The 13,770-nt window shown below is 40.4% G+C and overlaps 2 protein-coding genes across 4 annotated transcripts in view; one reads left to right on the top strand and one right to left on the bottom strand.

The window, feature by feature from the left end:
* Positions 1 to 1,196: 1,196 nt before the first annotated feature.
* On the top strand, positions 1,197 to 4,788 carry si:ch211-245h14.1 (uncharacterized protein LOC563420 homolog). Of its 2 annotated transcripts, XM_042094417.1 has the most exons (7): positions 1,197 to 1,330; positions 1,462 to 1,525; positions 1,662 to 1,786; positions 2,114 to 2,183; positions 2,513 to 2,743; positions 3,883 to 4,059; positions 4,288 to 4,788. In XM_042094417.1, exons 1-7 carry the CDS (start codon positions 1,259 to 1,261, stop codon positions 4,497 to 4,499), a joined length of 951 nt encoding a protein of 316 aa, XP_041950351.1. In that variant the 5' UTR covers positions 1,197 to 1,258; the 3' UTR covers positions 4,500 to 4,788. The 2 variants fall into 2 exon arrangements, with proteins under 2 accessions (XP_041950351.1, XP_041950352.1); XM_042094418.1 differs by lacking the exon at positions 1,662 to 1,786.
* Positions 4,694 to 13,770, bottom strand: part of coq8aa (coenzyme Q8A, genome duplicate a) — a 37,039-nt gene continuing 27,962 nt past the window's right edge. For both annotated transcript variants that reach the window (XM_042094401.1, XM_042094402.1), the window contains 5 exons: positions 12,802 to 12,943; positions 10,024 to 10,131; positions 9,772 to 9,837; positions 7,307 to 7,393; positions 4,694 to 6,483 (listed from right to left, as the gene is read on the bottom strand). In XM_042094401.1, coding sequence (XP_041950335.1) covers positions 6,190 to 6,483; positions 7,307 to 7,393; positions 9,772 to 9,837; positions 10,024 to 10,131; positions 12,802 to 12,943 — 697 coding nt within the window. In that variant the 3' untranslated portion in view covers positions 4,694 to 6,189. The remainder of the gene's footprint in view (positions 6,484 to 7,306; positions 7,394 to 9,771; positions 9,838 to 10,023; positions 10,132 to 12,801; positions 12,944 to 13,770) is intronic.

Consider the following 13,770-nt stretch of genomic DNA (forward strand, 5'->3'; position numbering starts at 1 on the left):
TCTCAGCTTCTAATGCATACAATCTGGCGCTCCCTAAAACGACACATCCTGTTAAGTGTTTTCCGTGTCACAATAAAAGTCACAGCCATATCTCATGCTTTGCACATTATATCTCCAGAACGGCTTGAGGCATATACTTCAGATTTGGTACAAGTGTTTGTATGGACTCAAAGATTAAGTGAGTTGATGTTGGAGGTCAAAGGTCAAGTCCATGAATACTCTGAGCGCGATATCTCAAGAATGCTTTGACATACATGCCTGAAATTTGATATGAGTGTTTGTATGGACTCAAAGATGAAGTGAATTGATGTTGGAGGTCAAATGTCAAGGTCAAAAACACCTTGAGTGTTATATCTAAAGAATTGACACACAAGGTACACTGGCTACCTATGGCGGTCCGCATCAAATTCAAGGCTCTAACGCTTGCCTACAAAGTAGTCTCCGGTTCTGCTCCCACCTACTTGAATGCCCTCATACAGACATACGCTACCTCCAGACCGCTGCGCTCCTCAGACGAACGACGTCTAGCTCTACCACCGGTACGCTCAAGCCAATCCAAACTTTTCTCATCTGTTGTTCCTCGTTGGTGGAACACACTGCCAGCTCCTACAAGGGCAGAGACATCCTTCTCCATTTTCAGAAAACTCCTGAAGACCCAGCTCTTTAGAGAACATCTCCTCTCATAGCAACACTTACAACAAGTCTTACTGATCCTAGCACTCACCAGCCGTCTCAAACTGACAAGTAACTGTTAAAAACAGCACTCACTGATGCACTTATTCTTACTGTACTCTAATGTTTTTAAATTGTCCTAAAATTGTTGAGAACTGCTCTAAAACTTAAACTGTTTACTATGTTGTTAGTCGCTTTGGCTAAAAAGCGTCAGCCAAATGTAATGTAATGTAATGTAAAAGGTATTTTGGTATGAGGGTTTCAAAGATTAAGTGATTCAATGTTTTTTTTTTCCAGGAATCTCCCCACCAACATTAAGCCATCAGCTTTCCATCCACTATTGTAATTCGTCTGGCATTACATTTCTAGTTTTATTTTTGATTTGGCAGTATTTGTGAAGCTAGGAAAAAAATTACAATAAGGTTCGCATTTTAATTAATCTCTGTTTTTTAAAAAAAGGAAATACCTCCCACAAATGTTGGATATCAGTGACGGAACGATTGGTTGGCTGTGAATATAAGCATAACCAGCGTACACTTTCAGTTTCATTTAGTCAATAACGCCGCGCCTCCGATAGCACAGCAAAATGTTTAGCAGCATTCGTTCATTCGTTCAAGACAGCGCAAATTCACTGTTCACACATCCAATGTCTAGAAAGGTAAGTTTAAAAAGATGAAAGGTCCTGTCTGTTGCTTAGCCTACGTAGTTGCTCTCCCGAACATGAATGGATGCAAAAAATACTGCACCTCGACGAGTGGCCTACACACTCAAGTTTCATTTTTTTGACAGGGAGCATGTACTCTGCGGGAACAAATAAAACAACTCTCAGGTGACGCAGCTCGTGTATTTGATGGTAGGTGCATCTTAACTAGTCTTGTTGCATATTCTCTTATCATGTCATGAACTAACCTTTTACACAAAAGTTAGGTTATCTGCTTCCGTTGTGTAGAGAGTTTGGAAACCAACCATATTCATTTAATTTGTTTAAGCTGCAGGACTTGATGAATCAGGCATACTCACTTTGACAAGGCAAGACTTAAACGAACTACTCCCTGGGCCTCAGAACTTCCAGATTCGGCGAAATATTGCGGAGTTGATCAACTCAGCTACACAAGTGAGGGAAGGTGCAATCCATTTATAGCCTGTCTGAAATGTCTGGAATTACCAGTTCAAAAAGTAGGCTATACTAGGCTACTCCCATCACTCATCATTTAAGGGGGTCACCATGTCTCGCCTCACATAGGCCCCTATTTTCTTTACAGACCAAACATAGGGGTGTGTGGTTATTTTAATTTCTGCCATTCAAATTATATAAATATATATTTAGACACATTATTGTTTAGGTGTGGATCTCATTTTATTTTTGTGCATTTTAGGCTTGCTATTAATTATGTTATATTTTTATGAATATGAATATTTTTTTTTGTGAATTGGTTTCAAGGAGTCACCTGTTTCTTCGAGCTCCTTAATTGAAAGACTGAAGGATGTGATTTCGAGAGAGGATGTTAAGCGTAAGTTTTTTATTCAAGTCAAGAAGGCCTTATGTACAAACTATCTATACTATAAATTAACATATTTGCAATGAAATAGATCAAATGATTTTAACTTTAGAAAGCAACTTTCCCTTACTTCTCTTACATGTATTAATTTATCAGCTGCTTTTATATGAAGTGACTGGTATATATTTCAACTCTGCGTGAACACTGTTATTTGTGAATTATATGATCACATGACCGTCACATAATCAGTGGAGTTGAACTGTAGGAACTTGTCATGGTCTTATATTCACATGATACCTAACTACCACATACTGATAAAATGTTCTGTACGTACTTTCTAGATTTGCTCGTCTCTGGCGGACTCTTGGAGGACTACCTTCACGTTCTGCACGATGCTGAGACGCGGTTGGCGTGCTCCCTGGACTGTCTGCGGCAGCATGTGAAACTGCTAGAAAGCCTGCGAACTCTACCGCTGGAGGAGCCTAGCAGCGATGTGTTAGCTGCAAAATGCCCACCACAATCTCACAGTAAAGATCAAGCGCAGCCTCGTCTGAACAACTCAACCACTCCAGGTAAATAAAGAACTGTGCCATTGTCACAGTGCAGTTGTATTCAGACACACCACCAAATAGGAACCTCAATGTAAGGGTAGAAGATATAAATGGTATATGGTACAAATTATACGAATTTTACTATACCAGCAACATACAGTACCTGCAAATGCTAGATACTGTAGCAGGGTATCACTGTGGCCATGTAAAACATGCACACTGAGATGATGCAAGAAGTTATTTTGGAATGCAGAAGCAATTATGCCAATACACTGTATTGCCATTGGTTGATGACAGTGTATGGGTGTGGGTATTTAAGATCTGTGTGCAATATATACTGCTCAAAAAAAATAAGGGAACACTTCATACACTGGATCGGTACTCTGACACTGTTTGGTTCTGAGCACAAGTGAAACTTTTGAGGCGAGTGGTTTATTTTGCAAGAACTGTCAGACATTCTGTGAACGTAGTTTGAGAATGGAGAAAAGGGTTTCAAAAAATGATTTTTAACAATTGTGGAAAACTGTAAGTGTTCCCTTAATTTTTTTGAGCAGTATATTTCCCCCTGAGCACACTGAAGGAGGCACTACGTCAAAACATGCTTGTGAAATAAGACCAATCACTTATGCAAAGTTTGTCTTGTAATGCTTCAGAATATATCATATTTTAGGCCATAATCCAAAGTCCTTTTAGGCAAGTCCCCCCACTCGGCCGCCATCTTGGTAACACACTTTACACTATTTTCCTATTCAAGAGAATAAGAACATAAACATTACATCAGGTGAATCAATGTGTGTTTAAATCTGAATTGAATGATTTAAATATCTGGCCCCATATCGCTAATATAAGGCTAAAAATGAAGTTGGTTACTTACAATACAAGAAGGGGCGGGATATGTGTAGACAACTGCCATATTGGTGTTACGAACTAACCCCTTATACATTTCTTTGGAGGATTCTTTGAGTGCGGTCTCCTCATTATAAAGTCTCTGATATACCGACCAGCCCGACCTCAATTTATTTCCATTTTATCGCAGGACTTCACTCGGTCAACTCAAATCTGCTTATACAGCACTTCACATGCTGCATGTTCTGTGACAGTGCACTTTATGTTCTGTGGCAGTTGTTTCAATTTAACGTTTTGTTCGTGCCTTCGTCAAGTGAAAATCCACTCACTGATGTGTGGAAAGACCCTGGGTTTCCACAAGGACATGCTCCAGCGTCTAGGTGTGCCCACACTGGAGGTCAGCTTAGAGGAGTGCCAAGTGGTCCTTGTGTTTTGCCCGGTGTCATCACGAGCTGGGACAAACATTGCTGCAGCAATGAAAGCTGTTCCTGGTAAGAGGTTCTCTGTGTCTCACTCCCTCTCTCTCTCCCCACACACACACACAAAAAATGTGTAAGGCCTCTATTATGTTTAGGGTGACTTGGGCCTTGTTAAGATTTGTATCTCCCTCAATTATAGAAACTAAAATGGTTATGCTTCCTTCCTGTGCTGGTTCATTTGTTTTGTTTGTGAAAAGCATCATAAAATGTGTATTTCTTTTCCCTGATGTTTCCCAACAGGAAACAAAGACGCCGTCCTGTTGGTGATGCACTATACTAGTAGCCCCAAGCAAAGTGTGACGGGAATAAGACCAAGTCTCCCAGAGAACGTCAGAGAGGTTGTAGACATATTTTTCCATGATTCAATGGGAGGGATTCTGAACTGTGAACCTAATAAGCACGCAGTTGCAGTCATTGAGTCTGCTTTGAAACATTACACAAATACAAATTGAAAACATGCATATCATTGAATAACAAATCTTACTCAGTTTCTTCTGAGTTTCTCCGATGTACAAACATTCTAGAACTACCTAATACTGATTAAACTGGCTAAACCAGTTATAACAGACTGGTATGACTTTTTGCACTCTTCCCCTAAATTGTTTGTTAGTATTATCCAAATAATGAACACAATAAAAATAAAACAGTCTTTCAATGCAAAGGTTTAATATCATTCCTCTCAATGCTTTGTAAGAATGACATTGACGCTGTATGAAAATTAAAAACCATTCTTGCCCACAATTTCCTTTTGTGTATTTAAGTCATTATGACCAATACTTGATTTTCTAGGGAGAAATGTCCTAGAACTGCTATAGGCACATTCACTTTTTTTTTTTTTTTTTTTTTTTTTTTTTTAAATCTCACCTTAAAAATAAGAGGAAAATTCAACAACCAGTTTCGTTTTACCCTTTGTTGTTACATTTCATGACTACTAACAAAGAAGTTACTCATTGGTTACATAAATCAAACACACAAAACCAGCACATTGGTTGCTGATGCTTGGTACAGTAGTGTTTCTCATCACATAACAATTTCATAAAACAAACAAACAAAAAACCTGAAGGAGGTCTATCGTACTCTGGTGAACATGAGGGTATCTTTCACCGGTTGGAGACACAATTGACAACCACGGAATACACATATCTTTGCATATCCGTGCTAAAATATGCAATTAACATCATCAACGAGGGTTGTTTAAAAAAGGAAGTCAGGCCTTGGAAGAAAAGATACCCTGACTCCCTCGTGCACCATCTTTTACCCTTCCCTTTCCAATACCCAGAGAGAAAGCGCAGTAGAGTCCTTTCAGCACAGAAAAAGAGGTTGCATTCACTAAAGCTTAAAAGCGAGAGTGCGCATTTCATGCGGAACTGTGCCGTTGTCTCTCTCCTTCTCTTCCTCCATGGAGAACTTGGCCATTACCCCTACAAACACTTTCTTGTGTGCAGATTTCAGTAAATATGGAAAAAAAATGGAAAATACTGCCCTTCCCATGATAATACGAGTCAAACAAGCTGCTTTTGCTGTCCTCACAAGATGGGGTTGCCAAACTATGGCAAAAAAAGAAAAAGCTGAAAGAAAAAACAGCTCGAGGTCCATTATGATATGTATGGAGATTCAAACTACTCAAAAGTGTTAAAATATTCCCACACTGCAATTAATCAACTCGGTTACTCTACGTGGACCTTTTCTGTGTAGGCACGTGGATTCCAATTGCAATTTGCAAAACGCTTTCATTACAGCACTTTGTCCAATCCCATTGACAAGGTGACATTTTTGTACTTGTACCACAGAGGATAATACGCTGCTCCCAACCAACGCGCAAAATGCACACACACACACACACACACACACACACACACACACAAAAGATAAAACAAAAAAAGATAATGCTTTAGGGAGCACGGGAAAGGAAAGGAAAAGAACAAAAGAAAAACTAAACAAACTAAACAAAATAAACAGAAAAAGAAACAAGAAAGTGCCATCTCTACACATTCAATTCACAACCAACCCTCTTTACGTGGGTCCAACTTCCCGCTTCACAGAACGAGTTCCCGAACCAGCCTTCCCTCCTGGGGTGCGATGCGCTCACGCGTCATGGCGATCGCTTGGCTCCGTGGCAACCTTCTCTGTTTCCGCCAGCGGTCACTGGCTTGGTCCCTGCGGGCGCAGGGCCCAGTAGTCGCTGTAGGCCTTGTCGAACATATTCTTGCAGCTCAGCTTGGCGTTGAGGCGCGAGCAGATGAGGAAGGAGCCGCCCATCTTGCGGTGCAGCGAGTAGGTCTCCTCGGGCGGCGGTGTTAGCCGCTGCTTCAGCATGACCGGGATCAAGTTGTGGATGCGCTCGGTGGTGCTCTGAGAGCCGAAGTTGAACGGCTCGTCCGCAGCGAACGCCTCGCCCAGGATCATCACCGCGTCAACATGGGCGTTCTCCATGGACTGAGGGAGAGGGGAGAACACCTCAGATGAGTGGGGGTCTATATGCAACATTGAGTACATACAACACCATTTACTAATTTGGGCTCACTTACAAACTTCTTTGTTTTGATGAAAGCAAAGTTGGAGTCAGTGGCACACAATAATTATTTCAATCAGGGTTCCCACTCTAAGTGAAATGTAAAATTCCATGACTTTTCCTGACAAAAAAAAAAGAATTTCCATGACCTACTATATAATGAATGGTACAATATACCGACCAAAGATTTCAGAGCAGCCGCAGAGTGTTCAAGAATCTTTTACTTTTTTTTTTTAGAGTGGGAGATGAATTAATGCATAGACAAATAAATATGAATAAACAAAGTTTGGCTAACTACAACTACTCAAACAAGCAGTAAAGCTAATAACCAGATATACACCAATTCGGCAGGGAAATATCTGTATTAATGTATTTTGGCAAATCAATTTTAAACTGCTACAACAAAATTCCCTGAAATTCCATGACTTTGCCCAAGAATTATTAAATTCCCTGACTTTCCATGTCTGGAATAGACGACGACGACTACTACCACCACCACCACCACCACCACTACTACTACTCTTGGTTAACATATAGTTGCATACTGTGTGTTTGTTCATTTGAAGTGTGTTAAATTGTTTTGGAGATGATAGGCTCTGTGTGTTGCATCTGTGTGGACATTCCTGTACATAGGAAGTTCCTGACAGAGACATTGGGAGTGTGTGTGTACTGTATGTGTATTTGTGTGTGTGTGTGTGTGTGTGTGTGTTTCTGTGTGTGAGTGGGGACTCGTATGTGGGCTCTCACCTTAGACTCGTAACCTGTCAGGAACTTCATAGCTATGGACTTCTTCAACACGCCCTCTCTGTTCCCATCAGCTGCTGCCTTGATGATCTAAGACAACAAAACAGCACCATCATGAGAGTGAAATTGGCATCCACTCATTACGCTCACAAAACAACACCAGGCAGACTAGCCTTAAAAGCTTTTTTCAGAGGCCAGACACGATGGATGACAGTGAATCGGTAACGCCTGAAGCATCAGATGTCCGGTCAGCTCCACTACCACGAGAGAAAAAGCCGAAGTGTCGGGCGTATCGGTCGGAATCAGTGAAGTTGGAAGTGGATGTGCCGGAGGGGCGGTCGAACCCCACTTTTTTATCTGGGAGGTCAAGCCAAGATATATGCCGTGATCAACATAATTGTCAAGCGGGATCCAGGAGTGTGCTCCCCTGAGAGAATATTTTGATAAATAGTCCCTTAAGTGATAGATTCTGGTGACTTTTGTGGATATAAATGGACATTAGGGCTGGGATAAACGATTATTTTTTAAACGATTAATCTAGCGATTATTTTTTTGATGCATCGATTAATCTAACGATTCATTTTTTCAGTCCGATTCAATTTCAATTCGATTCGATTATCGATTATCTCCCCATTAATTCACTATAATAGCAACTTGTTTAATATATAATAGCAATACATGTTTATTTACATATCTGAATGGAAAAAACATGATTTTTTTAACATTGCAATATTTGTTTATTGCTCTTAAGATTCCAAAATAAGACTACCTTCTTAGTCAGAGGTAGCATTCAATAAAGTTCATTAGTGTCAATTATTTGAGTGCCTGTCATTTTAAGACGTTCGTGTGGGGAATCCTTGCAATTAACATTAACACAGTTAAAAGGCTGCTGATGTGTGGATGCAATTCATAACGTAGTCAGTTCAAATAACGGTTTGTAGGGCCTACTTCTCCTTTGGACAAGCACTTTTGAGTCTTGGAAAACACTTTTCCATTTACATCGGGATTTTGCAAACATTCAATAAAATAAAATAAATAAAATGAGCCCTGCATGATGCAAGCAGCTGCAAGTAAGCATGCTAAACTTGACATCCAAACAGTATTCTAACGTTAGCTTTGAGATACTGCTTGATTGCATACTGTAACTTAGTTTAGTCTCCTCAATGTATTAAGTTATGTTGTGATAAGACCTTAGCAGAGTTTACTTTAACTTTTAATGCAGCAGTTTTTAACAAATTTGCACAGCATGGTCACGATGCTAAGCGGATTTAATAGCAATTTAGCCCACTGTTCTATGCAGTGCTTCTGTGTGGCAACAACAATCGTGAATATTTTGTTAAATGCACATGCAGAGGAGCAGTGGGCTCGTTACGAGAGAGAGCGGGCGGGGATAGGAAAGGCTGTGAGTAGAAAGTGCAGCTCAATTAAAACTGAAAAGTTTCCAGATTAGCCAATATTTCTTAATTGAGTTTTATCAAATAAAGAGGCATAGCATTAGGGCAAGGGTGGGCCAACTGTGGCCCGCGGACCGGATCAGGCCCGCCAAGCACTTTCATTGGGCCCAGCGAGCATTTAATTTGGTTATCAGGCTGCTCGGTATTTTTGTCCTGCGATAGAGACAACGTTGGTTAGCTTTACTGCAAATTTCCCTCACGGGATCAAAAGAGTATATATACTTATACTTAGTTCCCAATACTGACCATTTAAAAACTGTGAGAGGGCACAGTCATAATTACAGCACTAGCCATAGCGGAGCGGGCAGAAGATCATTGAGAAAGGGGGTTGTGCGGCCCGCCGGCCAATTTTCAAAACCCAATGTGGCCCTTGAGCCAAAAAGTTTGCCCACCCCTGCATTAGGGGGTAGTGGTGTGAGCATCTGCACAAGTGAAACTGTTAAACCACTGGAGTAGAAGCAGCAAACAAACTTAAAACAACGAACAAAGCGGATTCTTGCTGCCCATGAAAACAGCATAGAGACTGGCTAGTCTAATCGAAAAAAATGGAAATAACAGATCTTTACATTGACACTACCATGTTTAAGTTGGGCTAATAATTGTTGTATGTTAAGCTACATAGCCTGCCTCCAGTTTTCCTCAACTTGACTAATTAAGAAGTGATAATAGGACATCAAAATGTCCGGAAAACGAATCATTTTTGTTAAGAGGAAACGCTGCTATATATTCAATTCAATTTTATTTGTAAGGGACAGTGTGCAAATAAAACATAAATGTAACCATTTGATGCATTGCACCAGAGTTAGCCTTGGGCTAATTTACATCTGCAGTCCCACAGTACAGTACATCTCCATCATGTGTATCTATCTACCCCCTACATACATTATTGATATACAGGTACAGTACTGTTAAGAAACTTTGAGCTAACCCATCAAAACAAACTCCACACATGACCTCAAATATGCATATTCTTCTACATATTAGCCTTTGGGAGAAATATGGAAATAACTTTACCTCAATATATGTGTCAGTGAAACTCTTATCAAAGCCTCTCGTTGCACCAAAGTCCAATAACGCAACCTGGGGATAAAAATATTGGTGTCTAGTTATACTATCTAGTTATATACTAGTTATACTATTTAACTCATCCACATCCAGTAAGTAAATAATTGGTACAGTACTGTAAGAGGACATATTTAATTTAAAACTATGTTTACTAAATAAGGTTAGCTAAAATAAACATAACCTGCGTGAACACATCCTTACCCTGTGTGTCTGTGGATCATAGAAGAAGTTCGACCAGTTAGGATCCGTCTGCATATACCTCCACTCAAACAGCTCACGTAGACAGAGGTTCAAGATGTTTTCACAAATCTGCAAGGCAAAGAAAGAAACCAAATAAGAGAAAGACTACAATACTAATGGAATCAATACCCAACTCGACATCAAATCACCACCTCTTCCTGCTCCTTGTAGATCAATACCTTTATTTCACCACTAGATGGCGGACACTACCTCAAAAATGCATTGCCTGCAACTCATATGCTGAACACTGGCATCACAATCAACCTCTTCACGACATGTAAGTATGCACAGATATTTCAGACATACAAGCAAGAGGTGTGGCGTGATTGGGTGGAATCCTTAGAGGAAATCTGAGCCTATATCAAAATCTCCCTGGCCCTGTTCAGCTGTGTTAAAGTCTGTAGAAGTTCCCAGATCTGGCTCCAGCTGTCTCTTTGCAACAGAGGTGACAGGGGAATAGGGTGAGTGAGTGTGAGTGTGTGTGTGTGTGTGTGTGTGTGCCGAGGGCATGAGGAGTGTATATGGAGCTGCTTGGTGTTGACTTTGAGGTCCACCAGTGGGAGCTAGCATGCAGAATGAGGAAATACTGTGTGTGCGTGTGTGTTTGGGGCAGGCGTTGTGTGTGTATATGTGTGTCTCTGCATGTTCCTGTGTCTGTAGGGCGGGGGAGGTAGGGAGGTTAGGCTTTGGTCGTATTGCACCTCATGGTGCTGTGTGTGTGTGTGTGTGTATATATATATATATATATATATATATATATATATATATATATATATATATATATATATATGTGTGTGTGTGTGTGTGTGTGTGTGTGTGTATTTGTGTGCATTAGAGCCCGACCGATAAAGGATTTTGAAGGCCGATACCGATACAAATATTTGTTGATTTAAAAATCCGATATTCCGATATATCGGCCGATTTTTTTTTCAGAAACGCGCAACAAAACATTAACAGATTTCCCTACCATTAGTTATTTGTAGTTATTTATGAGTATTGACTAAAATAATATGATAATACATTTCAAAAACAAACTTGTTTATTTTTCAATAATATTGTCACAGAGGAACATCAAAATATATTAAAGTTCTGATAAATAAAATGTATAAAAATAGAAACTTAAGATATGAAACTTAGTCTTTTGAACAAAAACACAATAACAACAACCAAATCAAAGTTACCAGTATTAAAAAACTTAGTAAGCTTCATAAATATAACTTTGAACTAAGACTTAATAATTACAAAAAATAATGATGACATTATTATTATTATCATCATTTGTATTATCATTAAACAAGATAAAGGTCACTCTTAAATGTTTGAGTGTGCGTGTGTAATAATTAGTCCCTATTGCCTTATAAGCTGCCTTATAATTACAATGTCAGTTTGATTATCCCTTTTCCTGCACTTTTAAAATTATTTCCATCAAGCTACATCAAACCATTTTCAATCATCAGTTGCTGCCTGCCTTCTAAAAACCTACTATTTAGTGATCTAAATCCATTATGTAACTCGTTAATGCTGCGGCTGAATGACAGTCTGAAACGCACACTTGGCGTCATTGGATTTCACACACGTGTAAAAGAAAAGGTAACTTTTACGCACAAGCTACGTTTGATACTTTTTGTCTGTCTAAATGTTCACTCATCGCACATCTAACTTACATTTTACAATGCAGGGACTGTAACTACAGATATACTAGTTATAAATCATTACTTTATTTAGGCAGAATAAGTTCGTTGTGGTTTCCAAGCTCATTAATGTTAAAGTTAGCGGTCTTCCACTGATATTCATGGCATTAGCTAGCTTTGTGGTTAGCTATGAGCCCTAATTTAGCAATGGATAACGTCATACTGCAAATTGTAAAACATACGCTTTCAAAATAACAGGCCGGGGAGAGATGATACGTCTCACTGCTATAACTGTCACGCTATTAAAGAACTACATCTTCAGTCACATTGTCAAAAGTTAAAAGGACAGACAGTCAACTACACTGTAATAACGTAACGTACAGTAATTACTAGCTAATTCCGCTTCACTCTCGGCTTATTTAACAGCAGCAAAACTGGACATTGTTTTCACAAATTTTGTCATGCTTATTTGAGTTAAGAGAACTGATGGGAATGTTCTTTTAATTGTTATTTCAAGCAATGTATGTCTCGTGACCAAATCACCATGAACACACTTCACTGATGATCTCACTCGCGGATAACTGGTTCTCTCTGCCCGACTCTCTTCTACCTAATGTGACTATTTATTCCATGAACTGTAAAAGAAAACACGTTTTTACAGCTGTATTCTCCATAAAGAGTAAAGTAAATTATGTACTTATTTCCGGAATTGACGTCACTTCCTGGACTCGTCTGAGGCTGGTCTAATGGGTCTGAGGTCTTTCAATGACTTAACCCCTACTGGAGACTCTGGCTGGATCAGCAGGCTGCAGGATGTGTGGCGCGTTATACACGAGTGTTGCCAGCAGGGACGGTGTAGAGTGCCCTCTGGTGGACAAACTATACAACGCCAACACTCATGACATGGTTGAAGGGTGTTTCGTCCGTTTTTATTTTATTTTTAAAATATTCATTTATCGGCCATTATAAATGCCGATACCGATAGTTTGGAAAATGCCTAATATCGGCCGATAATATCGGCCCGCCGATAAATTGGTCGGGCTCTAGTGTGCATGAGAGTGTGTGTCTGTTTTTGTGTGCATGAGTGTGTGTGTGTGTGTGTGTGTACCTCGTCCTTGAGGTCCTGATGGAGGTCCTCAGCCTTGTCAAGAGGGAAGCCGGGGACCAGCTCTGTGGTGAGCACAAGTCGACCGCTTAGCTCGTCCACCACGTCTGGCACGTAGAAGAAGGGGTGATCCTTCAGCAGCTCCCTGCAAACCAAACACACGTCATACATACACGGGCGCACACACACAGGCACAAATACATGTGTGCACACACACACACACACACACACGCACGCACACGCACACGCACGCACGTACACACCACACTCTGAGTCAGAAAACCACAGGAAAATTGGCAGCCCAACCACATTTTTTTCTTTTAAAAGAGGGAACTGACAAAGTTAGAAGTGTCTTTCCAGACACTTTTTTTTTTGACGCTAGTGTTGAAAAATGTGCTGTATTTAATCAAGGACGTGCTCTTTTCCCCGCATGTGTGAGCATATCTACACAAACACAGACAGCCACACAAGCTCCTGCTCTTGCTTAGTTGGGTGAAATATGTGACTGTACACCATCATTTCAAAGACTTGCGGAAAACTGCTGTCTTATTGAAACCCATTAAGAATCCTATGCTGATCTGTATAACATGTACTACAAACAAGCTCAATTAGCTTTGGGTCTCATGTTGGGTCTCAGACGACATGTTGAGTGACATCCATGCTAGCCTGCTGCATGTAACTGAAGCACCATGCTCTGAACCCAGAATCCCTCAGTCCTCCTGTCATTACAGGGTACGGAGCCGTGGCACTGCCACCCTAAACTCGAGTGTGTGTGTGTGTGTGTGTGTGTGTGTGTGTGTGTCTGTGTGTGTGTCTGTGTGTGGTATAGACTTGGGCAGGTGGGTAAGGAAGGGCACACCGACCTCTATCCACACACGTGTGTGTGTTTTCAGATGGGCTATATTAAAGGAGTTGGCGCGGTACAAATGGTTTGTGCCTTCATACCTACTGGGCGAAACTCAACACCGGCAC

Source organism: Alosa sapidissima, chromosome 6 (assembly GCF_018492685.1).
Source record: "Alosa sapidissima isolate fAloSap1 chromosome 6, fAloSap1.pri, whole genome shotgun sequence".
In the NCBI taxonomy this organism is placed as follows: domain Eukaryota; kingdom Metazoa; phylum Chordata; class Actinopteri; order Clupeiformes; family Clupeidae; genus Alosa; species Alosa sapidissima.

What these genes read in the sequence shown, in the direction of transcription:
- si:ch211-245h14.1 (XM_042094417.1), top strand. Translation starts at nt 1,259, where the DNA reads ATGTTTAGCAGCATTCGTTCATTCGTTCAAGACAGCGCAAATTCACTG. An exon ending in CGCAGCTCGTGTATTTGATG is followed by an intron (nt 1,526 to 1,661) that starts GTAGGTGCATCT and finishes AATTTGTTTAAG; the next exon opens with CTGCAGGACTTGATGAATCA. An exon ending in TTCGAGAGAGGATGTTAAGC is followed by an intron (nt 2,184 to 2,512) that starts GTAAGTTTTTTA and finishes CGTACTTTCTAG; the next exon opens with ATTTGCTCGTCTCTGGCGGA.